Source organism: Lepisosteus oculatus, chromosome 7 (genome assembly GCF_040954835.1).
Source record: "Lepisosteus oculatus isolate fLepOcu1 chromosome 7, fLepOcu1.hap2, whole genome shotgun sequence".
Classification (NCBI taxonomy): domain Eukaryota; kingdom Metazoa; phylum Chordata; class Actinopteri; order Semionotiformes; family Lepisosteidae; genus Lepisosteus; species Lepisosteus oculatus.
Window position 1 is genome coordinate 57,078,853 of NC_090702.1, and position 23,276 is coordinate 57,102,128.

The window sequence follows — 23,276 nt, forward strand, 5'->3', positions numbered from 1 at the left end:
GAAATGTGTCTTCTCCACATATAAAATTTGAAAAATTGTACAGGGTTTTAACTACTAGATATTTTTCTGAGTTTGCAAAACTGCATACAGAGACAAAGTCACCAGTTTTACTCGACTCAAACAAAACACATCAATGTTTGAAGTGACTAAGGGTTTGCAAAACCTTTATTTGGAAGGTCAGATTGCTCATGTGCTTGAACACCGATCTTCATCAACACATTAAGATACACCTTTACATAATGTACACAGACAGTACAGCTCAAGAGTTTAAATAGCTGCCATTGGATTTTAGAGCACCATGATCAATTGTGCATAGAGAGTCCTGTAATTACACTGGTTTGCATTCATTCCTAATTCACCAGTGGAACAGGGAGACCCTCCACAGCACGAACCACCAAGCTCCACATGGATCTGGTTTGCATTAGCACAATTCTGCACCACAGATCCACAGATTTAAAAATACAGAACAAAACGCCACAAGCCTGTCAACATTTAGAACACTAAAATACAGACTGCAAAACAAAGCATTTTCCCTTAGAAACACTGTTTCCAGAGTGTATATTCTTTAGAGCACCACAGATTCATTAAAGATAAGAATGTGAGTGTGTCTTATTTAAAATGCTGTAGACAAAGAGTGAATTCTTAATAAGCCTTCACAGTTTTTCTGTAAATAACATGAATTATTAATATGGAATGTTTCTTTAAAAAAATCTGCTTCAACTGATATAGAATTATTTCTCCAGAGACTTATTCTATTTACTTCAACCCAACAGCATTATTTGCTTTTGATGAAATGTAATGAAAACTGGGCAATCTAGCTATGATGATCTCATTTCTAAAAACTGCTTGCTCATTTGTTTAAAAAAATTCTAGACTGGCTCAGGAAGTTCTGTGTCAAAAGGCTTTGTGGAAGTATGAACACCACAAGGCAATATTTAAGCAACTTCAGCATAGAGCTCTCTTCTGGTTGCCTTAAAACTCCTTTTCCTTTTTATATACCTTTCCAATTTAATTTCATCTCTCAACTTGAGGGAACAGGTCTCTCGAATTTGTAAAAAGGTTGTTAGGAGAGCATTAGTCTCAGGAAATATTGACCAACTGGCACCCAGGTCCTCCGATAAGACCTGGGGTCAGGGAGAGAAAAATCTCCGAAGTCTCCGGCTGCCCCCGTCGACTGGCAGGTCCTGGACGTAGGCAGGGACGGTCCACACCGCTCGATTCAAGCCGCAGAGCAGGTGCAGGTTTATTTCTCAGCAGCATCAGAGCGGGATGCCAGGTGAATATGAAGGACGTTTTTTTTAAAAACCAGGTGGAACAGGCCCAGCGATGGCCGACATTAGAGCAGGGCCTTCAGTGGAAATGGAAGCAGACTGGGCGAAGGGATTCACCTCAACGCACGCAGAGACGCGAACCCCACACGCCATTACTGGCCAGAACCTGCAGTAGCTTGTGCAGTCGAAGACAACAATATCCACTTCTCATCCTAGGAGCAAGTGGCAGGGACTTGCAGATGGCTGTGGGAGCACTGGGCAGCTCTCTTAGCAGGACTGTTGTCTAGAACAGCCCATGTTCCCCATCGGTCAACAAGCCAACCAAAGGACTGCCTCACCGGCTGGGCAGACTACACAACTGCAGGCACTGCTGCTTTCAGACATTCCAGAGCAGCTTGCCTGGTGCTGAGCTGAAACACTGGCAGCAGCACGAGGGGAGGACGAGCTATGCCGCCCGAGCAGGGCGGAGAGGCGAACGGCTGCAGCCGAGGAGGACCTGGCCACCTGGAGAGCAGTGCTGGCCAGGTGCTTGAGGACCTGCACGGCGATTACTGGGGGACTGCAAGGGTGTGACCTGGCTGTAAATAAACCTGCACCTTGAGCTCCACGCAGCCACCCTGTCACAACTCACTACCCCTACGTGTTCCCTCCCCTCAAGGCTTTTTGTTACACTGGTAGTAAAACCTTACCCCTACTTCATAAAAAGTACAGTTTCATGTGTTGCACAACACGGAGGAAAAACAATACAGTACCCGAAAACTGACAAGTAAACATAAAGGCTGCTGCACTGACCAGACCATTTCTCACACCTCTGTCAAAAAAGGGGGCTGTCGCGATGTGATACCACGAAGTGGAGAAATACGTTACACTTCATGAGCCTCCAAACAGCTTCTGAGAATAACAGAGCTGCCCAAACGGTTTTCAAAAACAAAATCATTTGCCGTTTTCTTATAAAAGGCACAGTACATGATGAGATCTTTCAAGTGACCAAGCCGACCCTAATCGATCACTAAGCGGAAGTCAGTCAATCTGTTTGGCAACAAAAGAAAGAGGCAGCTGATGGGTTTTCACCCTTGTGCTCAACAGCTACGCTCACAGCACAGCTAGCAGGCTATTTCTAGATCAGAGATTTGGTATTGTCATCCTCTTGGGCAGACTTATTAACTTGGTTTACACAAAAACAAGACTGTTCTTTTCAACCATTGGTTTCTATAGCAGTTTTATGACCGTTTTGAGATCTTTAACCTACTTGTAGAATTGTAACTTGTGTGACAAGACTATTCTGGGACCCTGTCCTGGTCAGCAGCTTAAACACCACTCCGTTCCACAGCCAATGTGGTCATCAGTCTTACACCTGGGTGTAAAACTGGTAAAAATGCTGTTAAGAAGAAAACCAGGCAGGCAGAAAACAGAATGAAGTGTTTTGTTTATAAAGTACTCCTTATGTGAACTACTGGCTTTGCTTTAAAAAAAGCAAAGTAAAAGCTTAAACATCAAATCCAGGACTAGGGCACTTCCCCTGATAAAGCCCTCACTAGTAAAACCACCAATCAAGTATCATCGGAGAACCCTGATTTTCTGTGTCTATGAAAACAAACCAGTGGAAAAAAAATCAAGTCAGGAGCACTATTACATTTACGAATGTAAGACTGAGAAGTAGTAAAATTGCACTTTCTGTAAAAGTTTCTGATCCTCTAAAATTTCCATTAAAAAAAATGACAATGTATGATTTACATTAAATAGCAATTAAAAACCAAAAAAAAAAACCCTACCATCCTTAAATAGTAGTTTCCATAGAATCGACTAATCTACGTAAAATTCATCGTGTAACAGCTCACTATATAAATTCTCGGATGGATGCAGTACGAGATACCTGATCGGTATGAACACAGTCCCGGCACAATGACTCTTCAGTTGGGGAACTGAGGTTCGGTGTCTTGGTCGCGGCGACAGGCCCGCCGTGCTCTCGCGGGGCCCGCGGGCTCAGCCTCACTGCACGGCCTCGGCGCCTCGCGGCTGGGGAGCACCGCAGCCGCCGATGTCCGGAATCTGATCCGCAAACGACTGGGTCATCCACTGCCCGTCCGGGAGCTGCCCGACGGCGAGGGCAGGCACCGCGCCCCCGCTGGCGGCTTCTGCAACACAGACGGCCGTGAACGAGAGCCCCCGGACCCCCCCCGCCCGTTGCCGCTTGTCCGCGCGACGAGGGAGCGCCCCCAGGAGGGGGAGGCCGCTCTCCGCACCGTACCTGGCCCGACCGATGAGAAGTTGCAGTGGCCGTTGCTCTCCGGCCCCACTTCCCCATACGCCCCTCCAAAAGCAGCCTCGTAACCTGGGTCGTACTGCTCCTCCTTGATGGCCATCTTCTTTGCATCCTCTGCGGGGAAGAAGCAGAGAAAGGTCACAAACGCGAGGTCCCTTGGCCCGTCTGGCCTGTCGGCGGCGGGCAGCTCAGCGGTCTGTGCTAACCCAGCGCTTTACGGCAGCCGGGCCAGCTACGCCAACGAGCGAGCGCACGCGGTCGCTTCTGCACGGGCCTCGCTGCCGCCCTCTCGACACCGGGCTCGCCCCAGAGATCACAGCCCGGCACTGATGGCCGCTTCGCTTCACATCACTGAAAACGACCAGCCTCTTCCTGAGCGGGAGGACTCCGAACATCACGATGGCCTGGGCTCTGTACCTTTGGCCTTCTCCAGGTCGAAGGTGTACTCCGTCTCCTGCACCTCCTCGGGGACGCTCACGCCCTTGAGCTGGTCCCGCAGATCCTTCAGCTTGATGTAGTAGTGCACCTTGTCCTGCGCACGGGGGAACTGGGCGCACCGCGCACTGGACGAGGGCATCACGTAGCACACCTGCAGGGGGCAGCGTGGGTCAACATGCACATCCATTATCCAGACGTGTGCAGTCCAATCCAGCCATGCACTATAGCATAAACATCTATGTATTCAGCTGACATCAGCCTCCATGCACGTTCCGAACAGTCTTGTGCTGCACTGCTGGGAACACAGGAAGGGTCTCTCAAAGCTGGAGAGCCCTGGAAACCCAAGGGTCATGTGACCACCACACATTCCCCACTTCAGGAGGAACTTGGGAAACAATCAGTAGAAATTCCTCGTTTTAAAAACCTCCTGCCTCCGACACCAGCACTGTATTTAACAGACGAGACCGCTTACTGTTTCAGTTTCCGGGATCTTGTGAGGCTGTAAACCAAATTCAAATTTCTTGATCTTGAAGCCAAATATTTCTTTGCTGAATATTTCATAAATACCTGCAAACAAAACACAAATGAAGGCAGACAGTTGTTCGTTACATTTATCAAAAGGAAACTACCTCTATTAATGTGGAATAAAAGAACTAACTGAATAAAACACCTGGCCAACACTGATGACTGCAACAGTGCAGAGAAAACCAAGGACAAATGAAAGTTTTCTTATTTTACCTTTCATGGCTTTTAAAATCCCCCCCCCCCCCCAAAGAACAAATACAATGTCAGGTACCATAATCCATAGCTTTGACTGACATCATAAAAAAGATCATCAGAAATCTAGGGGATAAAAGGGCATTCTGAAACTAACATTATTTGATGCTTTCAATCTATTAGTGTGAACTGCATGGACGTCATTCCAGGCCTAAGGCAAATGCATCCCATCTTCCTTGTTAATTAAAACGGCTACAAACAAAGCAATCTCTTCCTGTGTGCAGAGCTTAGACATTCTCTTTCATTATAGAACCGGAGACATTTAATTTGAGCCGATTAGCCTGACTGCAATAGTTAAGTGCCCAGAGACGTCAGTCCTCGGCTTAATTTTTCAAAAAGCCCACGCTGAGACCATGAAGAACAGGGCTGACCGCTGTTAACATTTCTCGGAAATCATGCCTTTAAGGGTAACTCACTCATTTTTAGTTTTACGAATCCTTCAATAAAGGGTTCAACAAAGGATTGCATCTTTGAAAAACAGTTTGCAAATGGGATACAAAGGATATACAACCTGCACTCACAAACATGCTAACTTTTTAAAGTAATGCACAAGAAGCCAGTTCACCCATGATGTATCTTAAAGATGTAAAATTTAAACCTCAGTCTCAATACTCACATTTTCCATTGAAAGCAGCAACCAGGGGCTTATACTTCTTCAGCTTCTCTACCAGAATCCTTCCACCTTCACGAAACTCTTTGCTGTAAGATGTGATAAAAAACAAACAATAACCTATCACCGATGGAAAAATAATTCTGTTGACATAATTTAGAGCATGTGTTAAAGAAAACAGAAAATAAAGAACTGCGTGATGCAGTGTAGACCCTTGAGCAAATACATCTGGAAACACTTTAGAACTGATCTACAATGTTTTGCAGTTTTGGCAAGAGAATCAATATTCATCTGCTTCGGCAATGATCTTGTTCTTCTTTAGTTTTCAGAGGTTGTGTCGAAGCAAATGCTTAAAAGTCATCTAGTCATAGAACAAGTCCACCCTCACAGTCTTGCTCAAGCAAAGCCCAATGCAGAAAAATAGTATGACCACTGTTCTGAGACATTTCAAGGAGGAAGACTGTCTGAAATGTTAAGAATAAAGAAAACAGGATTAAGCTGACTCATTACTGCCCTCTTTTGGAGTGTACGTAAAGTGACAAAGTTTGATACATAAAGTAAATGCAGAAGTCAAAAGTAATTAATGACTTATAATGCTGTATTAAATTCTTGTTAAACTCGTACTACATGAAGGACATTGCTCATCTAAAGAAAGTAATAAGGGCAAGTTGTTCACAGGCAGCTCAGGGGAACGATCTTTTCAGGACAAGACTTTACTGAAGTATTTAATGTGTACCTGATACACTATGCCAGCATCGAAATGAGGTTCCAGAGTCATCCGTTGAACATAAAGTGAAATCACACTCCAGACTGAAACAGAAAGCAGTTTTTATCCCATGGACGAGCGGGTGCCTGGGACAAGCCACCCAACCACACGGCTGAAGACGGCTCCTGGGGCCCGTCGGGAACAGCCAAGAGCAACTCTAGGGCAATCAGCCATCACTGCTCTATTAATCACAGTGGGCTGAGAGTCCTCTTGGTTAGTAAGCCTCATTACAATTCTCAAAGTCCCGTTGGCTGGGGAGCAGATGTAGTGCCATTCTTCCAATGCAAGAAAGACTGGGTTGTCATGCCCACCTTGATTTACCTTAGTTAATTAAGCTCTGGGTAAATGGTCAAGTGTCAATCCAGAGTCCAGGAAGACAGCAGTGTTGTATCTTTATATTGTGTGTTATTTAGTTTGTCGTCATTGTAACAAATACCTGTTTAATTCAGTGTGCCTGAATTATTACTCTTTCCGCCAAAAGTTGTGCCAGAGAACAAAGGACTCGGGTGCCTCTAATTATACCAACCGCTCAGATATATTCTTGCCAAAAATCATTTACAAGTTGGGGGGTTAGGATTAATTTACTTATGGATTGATCCGCTTGGCTATTTCTGATGACCTCCTATTTGTAACGGATCGTTTTCTCCGACCGCATCAATTCTCTTGCATGCCACACCAATATATAAAATCTATTACTGCCGCTAAGCAGTCACACACAGTAGCGCTTGTTAATGCAGGAGAAACTAGCTTAGATCTTTTATTTTCCAATGTTATTAACATCTTTGCATATTTTCTTATTCTAAGAGTGAATGCCCCCAACACCGGTTTTTAAGAGAAGCCGTTTTTTTACAGAATAAGCTCTACCACAGCCCATTTTGTAAAAACTGATTTTTAATGTAAGACCCCGTGAAAGACATCAGGACTACCATTCGCCCGCAATCTCAATAAAACATTCACTGCCTCTGTTGCTGACCAGCCCTCTGTCCCAGTGTCTGCTCTGCAGGGCTTGAGTTAAACCTCATGCTCTTCATACTGCAGGAGGGGAGTCAGATACACTGGTCTGATGGTCCGACACCTGGTCTACAAGGCCTACTGGCCACAAGTACAAGTACACTTCACCTTGGCATGTAGCGGTATACAAGCACAACCTGGCTATTAATATGATTTAAATCATATTTAAGAAAAGGCAAAAGTAAAGATTTATTAACAGTCATGTTGGGAGAGGAGACTTTCTGTCACCGTTTTGTCAATTACTGCAGTTCAGTTTCTCAAATCCAGTAAATAAAAGGAATGCGACACAAATACATGTCTAGTAAATAAGATGGCTTTTAGACCACAACCTCAGCACTGGAAAAGACTACTATAAAAGTGTACCTGACAATATCACTTTCAGGGAACACTACTTCTCTTGTTGATAGTTTTACATCCCTTAACTATAAAAATAAATACATTTTAAACTTCACAGTCCATTTCCGATTCACGTCATGTACTGAAATAAAATAAAAACATCATTTTGCGTATGATTGTTGGAACAAGCTACCGAGTCACCTTGACAGATGCCAGCATATCGGCTTCATCAAGAAGCATCCAGCTGTGATCCTCTAATCTATTAAACAAGCTGATGGGCTGAAATTCCACTCATTTGCAGCCTGAGTTGGCTCAGCACTAGTTCTGGATGTGGGCCAAATATAAAGGTTCATGGTTAGTGGGTTGTGTTGATGCGGGGCTGGTCCTAACTTTCACAGTGCAAATGGAGAACGCTGTTACGACATCACATTTACCACTGAAGTGATATCCTGGATATCCCTGTCTACAGAATACAGATTTCACCGGTCCTCTCAATTCACACGCTCCAATGAGAAACCCACTTCAGTAAAAATACCAGGGACCCTCCTCCTCATTCACGCTGTTCTTATGAGGATCACTGGATACTTCTTTCTGTCCAGTGTGAATTCCAGGCAATCTGAATACCTCCCACTGCCTGGAAGTCATCACTCGGGACCCGCCTGCTGCTCACAGCAATGTGAGGCACGTTCAGAGCATCAGAGACTTTGAGAGGAACAGAAAGACAGTGTAGGAATAGATGTGTTAAAATATATTTTTTTAAGCACATCCAGCATTCGTGATTAATGATGAGAACTGATGAAAAGAATTAATGCTGGTACACCTTACGGGCTGCTGAGAACACGCAAGAAGTGGCCAATCTCGGGAAAAGAGCCACTGGCCAGACTGACATGCCTGAGAGGCTGCCTCACAAATCGAGAGCTCACCTTCTCACCCATCTCACCTTGACAGGTCTTTACTTCCTGGAGTCGTCCTCTCTACCATGTTTGTGAAACCTATCCCATACTTCTCTGGCAAGGACTGGTCATCCAGGTGATTCAGCTGGGTGTCGCTGAGACCAGACAGGAAAAGGCACTTCCCTAAATAATTAACAATAATTAATAATTGCTTACACTTATATGGCGCTTTTCTGGACACTCAAAGCTCTTTACAGGTAATGGGGATCCCCTCCACCACCACCAGTGTGCAGCCCCACCTGGATGATGCACCAGTACGCTCCCCACACACCAGCTCTCAGTGGGAAGGAGAGCAGAGTGATGAAGCCAGTTCAGAGACGGGGATTATTAGGAGGCCATGACTGGTAAAGGCCAATGGGAAATTTGGCCAGGAGGCCGGGGTTACACCCCTACTCTTTTCAAGAAACACCCTGGGATTTTTAATGACCACGGAGAGTCACCTTTTTACAATACAGTGTCCCCGTCACTATACTGGGGCATTAGGACCCACACAGAACGCAGGGTGAGCGCCCCCTGCTGGCCCCACTAACACCTCTTCCAGCAGCAGCCTTAGCTTTCCCAGGAGTATCCCATCCAGGTACTGACCAGGCTCACACCTACAGAGCTTCAGTGGGTTACGAGTTGTGAGTTTCAGGGTAATATGGCTGCTAAATGAAAGCAGACATTTAATAGCAAGCTTTATAAACACTCTTGTAATTAAAAGATTATCTTAACTATCCACACATTGTATTTATCCAATACCATACATTTGATTTAGCTCTTCTTCCTAACATGTTGCATAAAATATTTTCTTTGTGTCTTAATCCCTCACACTCAGGACATGGGTATTGCCAATGTCTTAGCTGGTAAACTGTTTAAAGACTTTTCAAACAGCAAACTCTGAAGTTCATCTCATTAGAGTCAAACCTGGTCTAACAGCTACAAAACCAACCCAAACCAAGGTCTGCATGCAATAATCCCAAACAAAATACATACTTTATATTCATTCAGTTTGCATTAAATGCAACACAAAACAGGCTTAAATACACTGAAATGACAATGTCAAAACATTTAAAAATGAGATCACCTTAGATCACATAGATCTGATCTATAATCTTCTGACCAACAGAGTATTTTCCATCTCCATTTGATGTGTAATTGACAAATTTTTGGGCATAAGTGGAAAGGGTAAAGCATTGTAGCACATGTTTTACGCTGGAATACTCTAAACCTGGAGTAAAGGCAGGCCTGGCACTTGGATGAGCCTGCTGCCTGTGTGGACTGCAGCACTGCCTGCAACAGGCGTTTAACAGGACCGGCAAACAACGTACTGCAAGAACAGCACAAAGCACAAAGACAGTGCTGAATAAAGATACTTTTCACACAACTTACAAAAATGGTTTCCAGGGCCAGGGTAATGATGGCCCTTATAAGCTGCCATCAGTCCTGGGTTAATACCAATCTGTATATGGAAAATAAGAAAAACAGAGCACTCACTAACAAACACGAATACAAACATTTTACTGGTCAATCAGCAAACATGTTATTCATTGTTCTGCACTGTTAATTAGTCCGTCACTGACTGCATGCTGTCATTGATAATGTGTTAACATCAATACTGTGCAAGATCAGCTACTCTGCCTAAATTCAATTGTAATTCAAGATCAATGGATTAATTCCTTTGAGCTTTTCCATACGGCAGCACTTTCCAGAAACGAGTTGGGTGCAAAACGCGAACCCCGTCTGCGGTCACTCACGATGACGATGTCGAGATTGAAGGTCAGGATGTCGGGCAGTGTCTTGGTCATGAGCTCCGCCTCCGAGACGCCATTGAAGCGGTCCACTTTCCTCTTGACCTTCTTGAAGGCGTCTGAGATCTTCTCCTGCTTGCCGCCCGCGGAGCCCTCCGCCGTCTTCGCCTTCTTGGCTCCAGGCTTCTTCGGGTCCTTGCCCGGGGGTCTCCCTCGCTTGCCCTTTGTGGGGGCTGAAGGCAGAGAAGGACCACGCCATTTTGTTACTGCGTTTCCCACCATTGTTACCGGAGGAACTCAGCTCCCCACGATCCCTCTGTTGTGGTTCCACAACATTCAGCAATGGGGCCAGCCATAAACGTTGGCTGCCCCTTATCAGAAGCAAACTTGAAAGCCCCACTTGTGGACATTGTGGCAAAACGACCTAGTGGCAGCACCAAACCCTCCATTGCCATCAGTACTGCCTGTGTGTCTCTCTCTCCGCAAGCCACGTTAGCTCTACATCCTTCATACGCATTGGTACGCCCTTACTATCGCTCTCTCCCTGCCCAGTATCAGCTACAAAGCCTCCATTTCCATTAATACTGCTTCTATGTCTCTTTCTCTCCCCCCCAACCAGTTTCTGCTCCTGCCCTTCTTGCCCATTAGTACTGATTCTAGATCTCTCTCTCTCCCCTCCGATTCCACAACATCAGCAACAGGCACCGCCATGAACACGGGCTGCCCACGTCGGAGGCAAACTTGAGAGCCCCACTCGTGGACACTGTGGCAAAACACTCCCTCGTACGAAACCTGCACACGGCAGGGTGAGCTTCCTGCAGCGACGAACACAGCATTTTCACATGCAGCCTAATCGCTTTCTGTGCTTCAGCGCAAGCACCGGCTTTTCCGGCCGATCGATGCGAACCCCGCCGCGTCCTCAGCCCAGTACCTTGCACGGGGGCCGGAGGGGGCTCCTGATGGACGCTCGGCTCGTGCGCCTCCATCTCCTCCCTGGTGCCGTCTACGAAGGGGGGCACGGTGGACATCTGGTGATACTGGGCTGCCTGGAGGGCCTGGATCTGCTGAGTGGACTGAAACCTTCAAACAAACAAGAAGCGAAAACAAACAAAATGCATAAATACGAGGGAACTTGACGTGATGTCAGCTTCTGTAAGACGCACACTGGAGAGACCACGCTTATATTTTCTCTGTACAGAAAAGAGACTGAATAATAATAATAATAAACTTTATTTTATATAGCGCCTTTAAAGGTGGCTTCTCAAAGCGCTTTACAGGATGACAATAACAATAAATAAGAAGACTACAACAATAAATAAGAAAATTTCACAATAAATGTCTGCTGCAGCTGTTGCTACACTCCGCAGAACTAGACACCCAGACATCTGAATGTAAAATAAATTAATTAATAAAATCATTCATCCTTCTACAGACTGCAGCTCCTTGACTGAATTTGCTTTGTGAATACATACATAAAAATTTGCAAGGAACAATCCTGTACATGCAATATTAAGCTTTCTTGTCCAGGTGGTACAAAAGAATATCACTTGTACTTAAAGACCTAAGGAAAGTTATTCACAAACCTGACCGGGATATTTCAAATGACTCCTTGAGACAATCACAAAAAAGGAGAATAAACCACAGCCAGTGAACTACAGAAGCAGGCTTGAACAACTGGTATGCATTGTAAATAAATGGCATACATTCAAGGAATGAAGCTCCTCCCATCTTTATCAATGATCGACATCAGTGTGTTCTAGTCCTGATGCTCTCATGTTCTCAGGCTTTCCCTCCACTGATCTGGCTCATTAAGCCTTTAAAGGGAACTGCTCTCTTGTACTTGTATAGCATTTTTAGTTCTTAAATAAAATGAGGTGAGAAATTAGCATGTAACCGGTCCTAGTAGGTGGGGTTTCAGCACTCCTCTTAGGTTTACTGTTTCCCTGACTTGAAGAACTGAACCAATGGGCCCAAGCAGCACTGAGAACTGTCTATAAGAGTGTAACTCTTACCTGTGACTGCAAGGCTTTAACTGATATGAATCGTTCAGAAAGCTACTGGGGAGCAACAACTGAATCCTGATCACTAGATTCCTTTAAAAATGATAGCTTATAAAAATTTTTTCGTAAAGCTACATCCTGAGTGCAATATAACAATCAATTTTCTCAACTAAGCTTTCAATAACTTATTAGGAAGTAAGCTGAAAAACCAGAGGAGACAGAAGAGTCTAAGACCAGGCCTGGAAAACTAATCCAGACTGCTGCACAATTTTTTCAGCTTGCTGGGTTTTCAGACGATACTAGAACAGGTGATGTTGCATTTAGTGTTAACAGAATAAATTCAGGACTGGGCAGACAAGTGACAAATGAAACAAAGTGGATATGTGCAAGGTAATACAGAACATGCAGGAAACACAAATGTAAAATTCAAATATCAGATGGATGATACTTGAACCCAAAGAAGTAATTGAAGTGAGAAAGACTTTGTACACCCGCTTTTTTTTTAACTTGACCAGGAGTTGAAACTACTGGTCTTGGACAGTTGGTGTCTCTCTGCAGTTTTTCGGTACATCTGCACTCTTGGTCTGACCCAGCTCATTTAATTGGAGCAAAGTTATCAGTTTGTCCACGCTCCTCAGCTTTGGGCTCTGGAGCCCCAGACATCCTGCAGACTCACAAGTCCTCCAGAATCGAGGATAGTGTAGGGAAGCAATAACAAAGACTAACAAAATACACAGATGTGTTGTTAAGAGTGTGGGGTTACATCGTGTCAAGTTACATTCAAAATAGAACTAATGAGTGTTCAATTAGTTCAGTTTTGGTCACCACGTTATGAAAAAGACACTGCTGCTCTAGAGATAATACAAGAGCAACCAGATGTATTCCTGGCCTTAATGGAACATCACACTGAGACTAAGGGAGCCAAATGTTTTGTCTTGGAACATAGAAGACAATGAGGGGCTTCATGCATGTATTCAGAACCCTGAATACAAGGGATTTCATTCGAATGAGCCACACAGCAATACAGGGACTCTGGGACTCAAATGAAAATGAGGTTTAGGGCCTGAAAACAGGAGAAACCTCTTGACACAGACAGAGGACTGTGGGAACCTGAAACCTACTTCTGGGACTAGTGACTGAAACCGACTCCAAGGGGCCTTCAAGAAAGAGTTCAGGCTCCTCCCATATTACAGTACTGTGGCCATGAGACCACTAGTCTGTAACCTTTCACAATGGGTAAAGAAAAAAGTTGGATACTTGGGAAAACGTGCAAATGTGTCTTCCACAATCACACAAAACACACTCAACCACACAGTGAGCCACATCAGGTATGAATCCTGAGTGATCTCAGTGTGAACAGCACACATCCGCAATCTATCAGCTTGCGTTTCTCCTACAGTCCACTGAATCAGGGGTGGAGCGGTGTCACTGTAGGTCAGGATCTACACCTGCGGCTGGAAGGTTGCCGGTTCAAATTCCTTGGCCAGCAGAGGAATCCTACTCCGTTGGGCCCCTGAGCGAGGCCCTAAACCCCAACGGCTCCAAGGGCGCCATAGAAATGACTGACCCTGCGCTCTGACCCCCAGCTTCTCTCCCTGTCTGTGTGTCTCATGGAGAGCAAGCTGGGGTCTGCGAAAAGACAAATTCCTAATGCAAGAAATTGTATATGGCCAATAAAGTGATCTTATCTTATCATCAGACTCGATGTAGCCATCCAGTCACTCACAGAAGACGCTGTTGAACTCCAGCAGAACTCAGTGTGGTGCGTGTTTACCAGCCAGTGGACGCGTTTCCACTGATCAAATGGCAAGATGTATGGAGGGCAGCGCACCACGCCAGTGAAAACATCTGTATTTCATCATTAATTCCATGAGCAGCTGGACCGGACCACGCGGACCTGAGCACTAAACTCAGGTAAGTTTCTATGCTGTCCTCGTCTTTCACGTATCCGTCTGCTTAACAGCAGAAAGAGGTTTAACCCGCTGTGCCAGCAGGGCAGAGAGAGTCTACCGGCTGACCGCACGATGACTCCGGGCGGTCAAAGTGTTTTCGGCCACCGAGGCGAATTTGCGCCACCTTAACTGCAACACAGCGGGGTGACTTTTCACGCCGGCTCCGCCGAGGCTGTTACAGTTATGAGAAGAGAGAGTGAAGAAAAGGCAATCAAACTCGTCTGGATGGACGTGTAGGGGACAGACTCACCAGTGCTGTAGGTACTCCGTAGGCACCGTCAAAGACGCGTACTGCTTTTCTTCCATCTTTACGTTGGACTTACTTAAACAGATTAATAATAATGACAGCAGCAAGCAGAAACGTGTATTTTAAAAACTGACACGTCCCCCCCAGTCTTAGTCATAAGGACTTCAGCTACTTCACAAAACCACCGTACCGACGTTTAACATCGAGACTGTCGATCTTCAGCGCTCACGGTGACAGCAGTTAAAACTATAGCAATACTAATCTAAAATTACATTCCCCCCTCCCACCACCTTTCAAAATTCGGATCTAAAACTCACTACAGAAAAGCTCGCCATGGCCTAGCTACACAGGAAGCAGAAGATATGTTACGCTTAGGAAAACAGCCCGCTTTCATCCACAAAGTATTGCGCTGAGCGCATGCATAACATACCTGCTTCAAGTGACGTGAGAAAATGGGATTCCTTCGTTAAAAACCACAGATTGTGCTCAATTAAAAAGCCCGAACCGAGCGCGAATTACCGCAGACAACAAAGACTTGGAGCGAGCCTGCACCGCGCAGCCGTCACCCCTGACACCGGGTCAGACCAACTCCCACACGGTGGGGGGATCGGGCTCTCCCTCCTATCTCTCTCCCGGGCGACATGGGCTACTCCAGGCAAAAACAATCATCCAGGTACTAAAGATCCTCTATTTTATTTTATTTTATACAGTTTATTTTTAACAGATAACTACGTTTTTCTTGAGGTGCTATTAACAAGATTTAATGACCCCCCCCCCCCCCTTCATTCCCTGTTCTTTGTCATTGTAGTCGTAAGACATTTGAACTCCGGCGCTCCTAGCGATTGGCTGAGAAGAGAACACGTGCAGCGAGACGCGTCATCCTTTCCCTACCCGAATTCATGTCGTGGCACACCCGTTTTGGAGGGGGGCATGGGTGACTGCGTGTGACTGCAGGCGAGAACCTGCTCAGACAAACTGTTCCTGGGATTGGGATGACAGGTTCATATTCACTGAGGAGCCATAAACCCACAGAATATTTAGCTGTCCATTTGTTTTATTTAATTAAAACATTATTTATTATTAAAAATTAGTATTTGATTGCTTAAATATTTTACTACAGGTCCAATACTTACAAATTTTAATTACTAAATTGATAGATACTTTATTAATCCCGTGATGGAAATTGCAGTGCAATAGCAGCCTGGCACAGTCAACACAGAACAATGTAACGAAATGATCAATAATACACAATACAGTACAGTAAGTACACTCAGTGAGAAACGCAGTAAAAAGTTTCAAAAAGGAGTATACAGAATTGCTCACAGTACAGAAGATACAAAACAAACCAGAATGTACAGTACACAAAAAGATGTATTGCACATTTTAAATATACTGCACAAATCCCCAGCATATATTGCACAAAAATCAGTTCTAAACAGGAAAACCAGCTGTAAACAGAGAATTCATGTTTAGTCCAAAAACAGGTCAATGTTGCCCCTGCCCAGCGCTACCGGTCTATAGTCGTTGAGGACAGAGGGGCGCCCTTTCTTTGGTACCGGGACCAGGCATGATGTCTTCCAGAGCACAGGGACTCTCTCCAAGCGCAGTCTCAGGTTGAACAGTCGCTGGAGCACTCTGCTCAGCTGATCAGCACAGGCCCTCAGAACTCTGGGACAGGCGTCGTCTGGTCCTGTGGCCTTACCCTGGTGCAGCCTCTTCAATGCCCTCTCCACCTGGTCGGCCGTGATGGTCAGCCTGGACTGGGGGATGGTGCTGATAGCACTGTCAGCGCTGCCGGTGCTAATGGGGGAAGTGTGGGAGAGTGGCAGCTGCAGGGGATGGGGGAATCTATATTATTTTAATATATGGCAAATTAAAAGAATACTTCTCAGAGGGAACTAGAATGTGAAGATGTCACTGCAATCTGGAAATGGAATTAGAGTAAAACAGGACTGCTAGACACACAGACTGGAATCAGAATAGTACAGCACTCCTAAATTCAATTTTAAATTTAATTTAAAATTCATTTTATCTGGGACCTGATTTATCTGGAATCTGGAATCTGATCTGGACCTGAGAGAGGTTCTTCAGCACAAAGGATGAGATGATCCAGAGGATCTGTCATGAGCTCACTGTCATGAGCTTGCCAGTGATGGACAGCTGAGAAATTGCCCTGTATTTTCCACAGCTGGATTTTTCCTCTTTCTTGAAGATTTTCACAACCATGGCAGCCTCACACTCATTCGGGATAACCTCTTGACTGCTGAGCTGTATGATGAGAGCATTTAGTATTGTTCCTGTTCACTGCACTTAAAAATTTCAGTGCCAGCTCCATCACCTTCAGCTACTTTATTAATCTCTATTTGCATCAAATTGTAATATTTCTATCACCACCTTAAACGTTGGTAGAGTTCCAAGATCTTTTCTAAGTGGGGGCTGTGTGGATGGATTTGAATATAATGTCATTGACAGATGAGTATCGATTAACAAGAGCTTCAACACACTCCTTCCAAAAGTTGTCAACTGCTTAGGTCTTACCCTTCTTTGCATCTCAAAGGGACTAGACCTTCTTTACTCAGGTCTTAAACATTCCCTGTGGCAGTGAAAAAACTGCAGATATTACTGATATCAGTAAGATGTTTATGCTCTTGCCTGCCAGAGACACAGCTTCTTCTGCTTAAGGTTTGGGTCACTCTGCGTTGTGTAGAAAACCTTGCGCTTTCGATCAATAAGCTAATTGATAACCAAATCATTAGTGTTACATCAGTCCTGTGCTCTGTGGTGTAAAATTCAAGTGGTAGAAACATGTCTTTTATGTTCTCATTTAACATACTGTACTGTCTTACCTGTTGGTTTGGTAACATTGGTACTGAAATTAGGTTGGAAAATGCAGTGAACCACATCTGCCTAATAGCACTTTTTAAACAGAGCCCAGAGAAGAGCATGAGTGTGTATCTCACCCCCCATCACTCAGGACTTACACTACTCCCATCTGGGAGACGCCTCTGTGCCTCCAGGTGTAATGGAAATAGGAAATCATTCAACCCCTCTGCAATCTCACTTTTTAAATAATGTAAAATAATGATTTTATTTCCTGTAGCATTGTTTCCTGATCTCTGTGTGGGTAATGTTGCTCACAGCAAATGAAAAAACCGTGAACTGTATTCTTGACCTAATTTTGAATATGTTGGTTTTTTTCCCAGTGAAGAAAATTAAAGTGCTTTCGCACTAACTGGTGTTTTCCAACTGTTGTGCTCTGCCCATCTTTATCTGGCCCGTAAACATGGATATTTCCAGATCTTTTCTTTGTCAATCGTTCCATTGCAGGGACCGAAATCTCTTTCACCTCTAGCGTATGAAGTCTCCCTTCTTGGAATTCCACAAGTGCTTTGATCGAGCTTGTCTTAGAAATCTTCCCTACCTTCCCTAGTTATTATTTGCATCCAGAGCAGGGCTGTACACAGCTATCCTAAGAACCTCAGATGTTACACGCTAGCGGAGGTTATTGTGCCGTAGTTAGCAACTTGTGGATCCAAGGATCTCATTCGGCCATTTCTGTAGGCTGAAAGTAGCCTCTTCTATTCACTGAAAAACAGTAATCCATAAACCATAAACCGTCATTTTCCATTGTGTATTTGATAGTTTCTGTTTCTGCTAAGTTAAAATGAGTAAAACGTTAAAATGGTGGCACAGGGGTTAGTATAGCAGCGTCGCAGCACTGGGGCTCTGGCTGCAATTCCAGATCTAGGGTGCTGTCTGTGTGGAGTCTGCATGTTCTCCTCGTGCTCATTTGGGTTTTCTCCGGGTGCCCTGGTTTCCTCCTGCCGTCGAAAGACACACTGGCGTGAGTGTGTGTGCGAGCCTGTGTTTGTGTCTCTCTGCCCAGTGATGGACTGGCCTCGCGTCCAGGATGTATCCTGTCTTGGCAGTTGGATAGGCTCTTGCTCTGCCCCGATCCGGGGTTGGATGAAGGGATTAGAAAAAGGGTTGCATGGATGGAGGGGGGACCCGTTTTGAAGACGCAACTATCATTTCGGATTTAATAATAATAATTGCTTACACTTATATAGCGCTTTTCTGGACACTCCACTCAAAGCGCTTTACAGGTAATGGGGACTCCCCTCCACCACCACCAATGTGTAGCATCCACCTGGATGATGCGACGGCAGCCATAGTGCGCCAGAACGCTCACCACACATCAGCTATCAGTGGGGAGGAGAGCAGAGTAATGTAGCCAATTCATAGAGGGGGAGTATTAGGAGGCCATGATTGATAAGGGCCAATTGGAAATTTGGCCAGGACACCGGGGTTACACCCCTACTCTTTTCGAGAAGCGCCCTGGGATTTTTAATGACCACAGAGAGTCAGGACCTCGGTTTTACGTCTCATCCGAAGGACGGCGCCTGTTTACGGTATAGTGTCCCCATCACTATACTGGGGCATTAGGACCCACATGGACCACAGGGTGAGCGCCCCCTGCTGGCCCCACTAACACCTCTTCCAGCAGCAACCTTAGTTTTTCCCAGGAGGTCTCCCATCCAGGTACTGACCAGGCTCACACCTGCTTAGCTTCAGTGGGTTGCCAGTTGTGAGTTGCAGGGTGATATGGCTGCTGGATTTGACCCATTTGTCCCATTAGATTTGACCAACTAATTTCACTCTGTCCCCTTTGCAAAATTTCAAAGAAGCAGGAATCACAATGGACGGCTGATTTCATGTAATGCATTCGGGTGTTTTCTGATCAGCACAGAAACTGGTGACGGAGGTACTGTAGGGTAAGTTTGCTACAGAGACTCGACATTACTGGACGGAACTAACGCCTACTCACGACGTCAGTTGCACGACGGACCTTTTTTGTGGGACACCGTGGGAAAGGAAGCAGCGATAGTGTAGTTTAAAGAACAAGGAGTCACAAAAAGGTGGTTTGGTTGCGGGATGCAGCTTGGATGTTATTCGTGTTTTCGTTGTGTGTTTCAAATTAGGAGTGGCACCTTTCCGACAAATCTTAGAAGATCGATACCCAGATTGTGTCATCATGTAACCTTTAATGAAGCTAAACACTAGATCAGCCAGGCGATAAATCCCAAAAAATACCGAACCAGTTTAGATTTCTGTGTCTAAAAGGTACATTTATTTTAAGATTTTATACAAGCAGAACCTTACAAAACGTACATGGGAAAAGGACGGATTCAATGGAAAATATTTCTTCTGTATTGAAGAGTTGTCTTTCCGATAGGTGACGCCATTGGTTTTAAACGCTGTTAATTTTTTGCGCGTACCCCGGTTTTTTCTCGGTAGGAACTGGATAATCCAGAGACAGATCGCAGCTGTTGGACGTGTAATTGTGTCTACAGCTGTGTACACGGGAACTAACACTTTAAATGCATGAGTGTATTAAATCGTCTGTCAATTTGTGCCTTTACTGGGATTATAAACGTGCAGAGAGGCAAAGCACTAGGCAGTGACAATGTGCCCCGCTGCGTAATAAAAGACACATTTTCTGAAGGTCAAGATGAAATTCCAATACTGGTTTTAAGGAAATAAAATGTAAGAATATAGTGTGTGTAATTGAACAAATCCATATCGCCTTCACTGTTGTTGGGCTAAACGTTAACATTATTACACAATTTTCATACAAAAGCTAAGCGGTTTAAATAACTGGTAAAATCATTTTTATGCAGTGTTATATAAATGTCGAAGTCATTATCGTAAGAGATGGAAACCGGAGAGGTGTTGTGAAACAATACTTTTTTTTTTAGTTCACAATTGAACAAGAGCGGACTGTGACTGTCGCTGTTTTCACTTTAGCCCGAGTATTGAACCCGGACCCGTCTCCCGGACCCGCCCGACTGCGGTGCGCCTCCTCTGACCCCGGCGACCGGCCGTGTCTGCAGATGCCCGCCGGCGTGTCCTGGCCTCGCTACCTCAGCATGTTGGGGGCGAGTGTTTTAGCTATGTTCGCGGGAGCCCAGGTGGTTCATAGGTACTACAGACCAGATTTGGTAAGAATATACCTCAGTATGTCCGGTAGTTTTCCGTGCCTGGCGATTATTGTATCCCGCAACAGTAAAGAAAAGGGGCCATGCCAATTAAACTAGTTTAGATCTGCAAATGTTTTTTTAATGAAAGCATGAATACCATCAGCTATTTCAGTATCTGAAACATTTGTTTGACATTTAAGGTTGCAGTGTGTGATAATTTAATAGACTCGGTAGTTGGTGCTGCACAGCATTGTTTTGATTGGACCTGTTAGTTGGATGTAACCTTACAATACAGGAGCAATCCTGACATCTCTGCATCCCGGCCTGATCCGATCCTGGGAGCTCGTCGAGACTGGGCCTGGTCAGTACTGGCCAGTACAGGGAAGGGAGGCCTCAAGGAAATCTCGCTGGCTAGAGCTGGACTAGGCAATAGAGCTGGACTAGGACTCCTCCATCTGAGCCAGGATTTACAAACCGGCGCGTCAGTATGCTAATAATAATTGCTTACACTTATAAAATGCTTTTCTGGACACTCCACTCAAAGTCCTTTACAGGTAATGGGGATCCCCTCCACCACACCAGTGTGCAGCCCCACCTGGATGATGTGACAGCACCAGTACACTCCCCACACACAAGCTCTCAGCAGGAAGGAGAACAGTGATGAAGCCAGTTCAGAGATGGGGATTATTAGGAGGTCATGATTCGTAAAGGTCAGAGGGAAATTTGGCCAGGGCGCCGGGGTTACACCCCTACTCTTTTCAAGAATTGTTCTGGGATTTTTAATGACCACAGAGAGTCAGGACCACGATTTTATGTCTCATCCGAAAGATGGCGCCTATTTTACAGTATAGTGTCCCCGTCACAATACTGGGGTATTAGGACCCAAACAGACTGCAGGGTGAGCGCCCCCTACTGGCCCCACTAACACCTCTTCCAGCAGCAGCCTTAGTTTTTCCCAGGAAGTCTCCCATCCAGGTACTGACCAGGCTCACACCTGCTGGGCTTCAGGGGGCTGCCAGCTGTGAGCTGCAGGGTGACATGGCTGATTATGATTGTTACTATTCTGAATGTGGAGAAAGTGGCCGTCTTCAGGGTGGAGCCCTGCTCAGCCTCAGTGACAGGGAAGCAGAGGAGTCGTTGCTTGTTTTCGATGTTTCCCTGGGGAAATAGATAAAAAAATGATCTGATTTGCAAACTGGCAATGATGCATGAATGCTTATGCATAATTTCAGCCCTGAAAAAAGTGATATGGCCAGCAGCCATATCACCCTGCAGCTCACCGCTGGCAGCCCATTGAAGCCCAGCAGGTGTGAGCCTGGTCAGTGCCTGGATGGGAGACCTCCTGGGAAAAACTAAGGTTGCTGCTGGAAGAGGTGTTAGTGGAACCAGTAGGGGACGCTCACCCTGTGGTCCATGTGGGTCATAATGCCCCATTATAGTGACGGGGACACTATACTGTAAAAAGGTGCTGTCCTTTGGAGGAGATGTAAAACCGAGGTCTTGACTCTCTGTGGTCATTAAAAATCCCAAGGTGTTTCTCGAAAAGAGTAGGGGTGTAACCCCGGCGTCCTGGCCAAATTTCCCATTGCACTTTCACAATCATGGCCTCCTAATAATCCCCTTCTATGAATTGGCTTCATCACTCTGCTCTCCTCCCCACTGAGAGCTGGTGTGTGGGGAGCGTTCTGGCGCACTATGGCTGCCGTTGCATCATCCAGGTGGGGCTGCACACTGGTGGTGGTGGAGGGGATCCCCATTACCTGTAAAGCGCTTTGAGTGGAGTGTCCAGAAAAGCGCTATATAAGTGTAAGCAATTAAAACCCGTGATTAGATTGTTTTTAAACAATGTTTTGTTTTAATATTGTGCTGGGTCTTGGCTCCCTAATCCTGTGCGTTCTGCTCTGTTGAAGTCCATCCCTGAAGTCCCCCCGAAGCCCGGAGAGCTGAGAACAGAGCTGCTGGGACTGAAGAGCCAGCAGGGAGAACCGGGTCCAGAGAGACCGTGAAGCCACAGGACCCACAGCTCTTCCAGGCCTTTCAGGACACCTGCTTTCACTTGTGTCGTTATGGCTTGGGACACCTTGCCTGGAACAGTCTTTTTCAACAGGGCTGTGACTGTTGCACTATGAAATAAACTCTTTGAGTGGTAAAGTTCTGTATCATTGTGGGAAAAAAGCTGTCCGACTGTTTTATCAGAATGTGTGTGCATGAACAAGCTGTGAGTTTGCAACAACCTTGAGGGAAAGATATAGTGATAAAGTGCCTTCTGAATTCTGAGAGGTTAAGAGGTTCTGTAATCTGCTGTTTAGCAGTACACTAGGATAAGGGCCATTGTGCAGTTTAGTAATTGTTTCCCTAATAAAATAACCTTCACCTCTCAATGTATTTCTCTGTACATGTTGTTGTCCTCTAGTTTAGGTGTTATTAACAGAGGCTTTTAATTAAATTTGTCTGAGTCATTATCTGAAACACATGGGATTTAGAATTCAAGACTTGTGTCGAAGAAATTGTAACATTAACTTGATTCTGATAGTGGGATCTGTGCTGTTATCACATCAAAATAGATGTCATACACCACAACAAAAAAACAAACACTCGGGTTCAACACTCCTGATACACAACATTAAAGACATCTTTGGGACTTAATTGCTTGCGTCTGTATCGTACCAAGGAATCGCAGAGCACTGTACCTATAGAAACAACCCAGTTCATCCCACCCAGTGTCCATTACGCACTAGCAGCCCTGCCACTGCCTCGATTACTTTCAGTAACTTTGTAATATAGTTATGACATGGAATACTTTGACTGGAACAATATGTTTCAACATGACAACAGCTCAGGGGGACCTTGGAGGTAAGAAAGGCTCTGCTGGAGCGAAATGGTGGGAGTGTGGATCAAGCTACCCCGTCACATGGTTGGATCCAGTACCCTGGCTTCTTTC

The 23,276-nt window shown here is 45.3% G+C and overlaps 2 protein-coding genes across 7 annotated transcripts; one reads left to right on the forward strand and one right to left on the reverse strand.

Annotated features, from left to right (window-relative positions):
* Positions 1 to 136: 136 nt before the first annotated feature.
* On the reverse strand, positions 137 to 14,927 carry LOC102682644 (G/T mismatch-specific thymine DNA glycosylase). 3 transcript variants are annotated; one of them, XM_069192900.1, is made up of 11 exons: positions 14,785 to 14,927; positions 14,358 to 14,425; positions 11,087 to 11,235; positions 10,162 to 10,388; positions 9,797 to 9,866; positions 8,413 to 8,548; positions 5,366 to 5,448; positions 4,445 to 4,539; positions 3,952 to 4,123; positions 3,520 to 3,648; positions 137 to 3,406 (listed from the first exon to the last, which is right to left on the reverse strand). In XM_069192900.1, the coding sequence occupies exons 2-11, from the start codon at positions 14,411 to 14,413 to the stop codon at positions 3,261 to 3,263; spliced, it is 1,263 nt and encodes a 420-aa protein (XP_069049001.1). In that variant the 5' UTR covers positions 14,414 to 14,425; positions 14,785 to 14,927; the 3' UTR covers positions 137 to 3,260. The 3 variants fall into 3 exon arrangements, with proteins under 3 accessions (XP_069049001.1, XP_069049000.1, XP_069049002.1); XM_069192899.1 differs by having other exon boundaries at positions 14,358 to 14,429; XM_069192901.1 differs by lacking the exon at positions 14,358 to 14,425.
* Positions 14,928 to 19,169: 4,242 nt separating this feature from the next.
* On the forward strand, positions 19,170 to 22,486 carry uqcc6 (ubiquinol-cytochrome c reductase complex assembly factor 6). 4 transcript variants are annotated; one of them, XM_069192908.1, is made up of 3 exons: positions 19,170 to 19,273; positions 20,163 to 20,356; positions 22,246 to 22,486. In XM_069192908.1, exons 2-3 carry the CDS (start codon positions 20,249 to 20,251, stop codon positions 22,339 to 22,341), a joined length of 204 nt encoding a protein of 67 aa, XP_069049009.1. In that variant the 5' UTR covers positions 19,170 to 19,273; positions 20,163 to 20,248; the 3' UTR covers positions 22,342 to 22,486. The 4 variants fall into 4 exon arrangements, with proteins under 4 accessions (XP_069049009.1, XP_069049010.1, XP_069049011.1 ...); XM_069192909.1 differs by having other exon boundaries at positions 19,211 to 19,478; XM_069192910.1 differs by lacking the exon at positions 19,170 to 19,273 and adding an exon at positions 19,507 to 19,590.
* The last annotated feature ends 790 nt before the right edge of the window (positions 22,487 to 23,276 follow it).

What these genes read in the sequence shown, in the direction of transcription:
- LOC102682644 (XM_069192900.1), bottom strand. Translation starts at nt 14,413, where the DNA reads ATGGAAGAAAAGCAGTACGCGTCTTTGACGGTGCCTACGGAGTACCTA. An exon ending in CCCTCCGGCCCCCGTGCAAG is followed by an intron (nt 10,389 to 11,086) that starts GTACTGGGCTGA and finishes CTCTGCCTTCAG; the next exon opens with CCCCCACAAAGGGCAAGCGA. An exon ending in GGAAGTAAAGACCTGTCAAG is followed by an intron (nt 5,449 to 8,412) that starts GTGAGATGGGTG and finishes CACATCTTACAG; the next exon opens with CAAAGAGTTTCGTGAAGGTG.
- uqcc6 (XM_069192908.1), top strand. Translation starts at nt 20,249, where the DNA reads ATGCCCGCCGGCGTGTCCTGGCCTCGCTACCTCAGCATGTTGGGGGCG. An exon ending in GGTACTACAGACCAGATTTG is followed by an intron (nt 20,357 to 22,245) that starts GTAAGAATATAC and finishes GCTCTGTTGAAG; the next exon opens with TCCATCCCTGAAGTCCCCCC.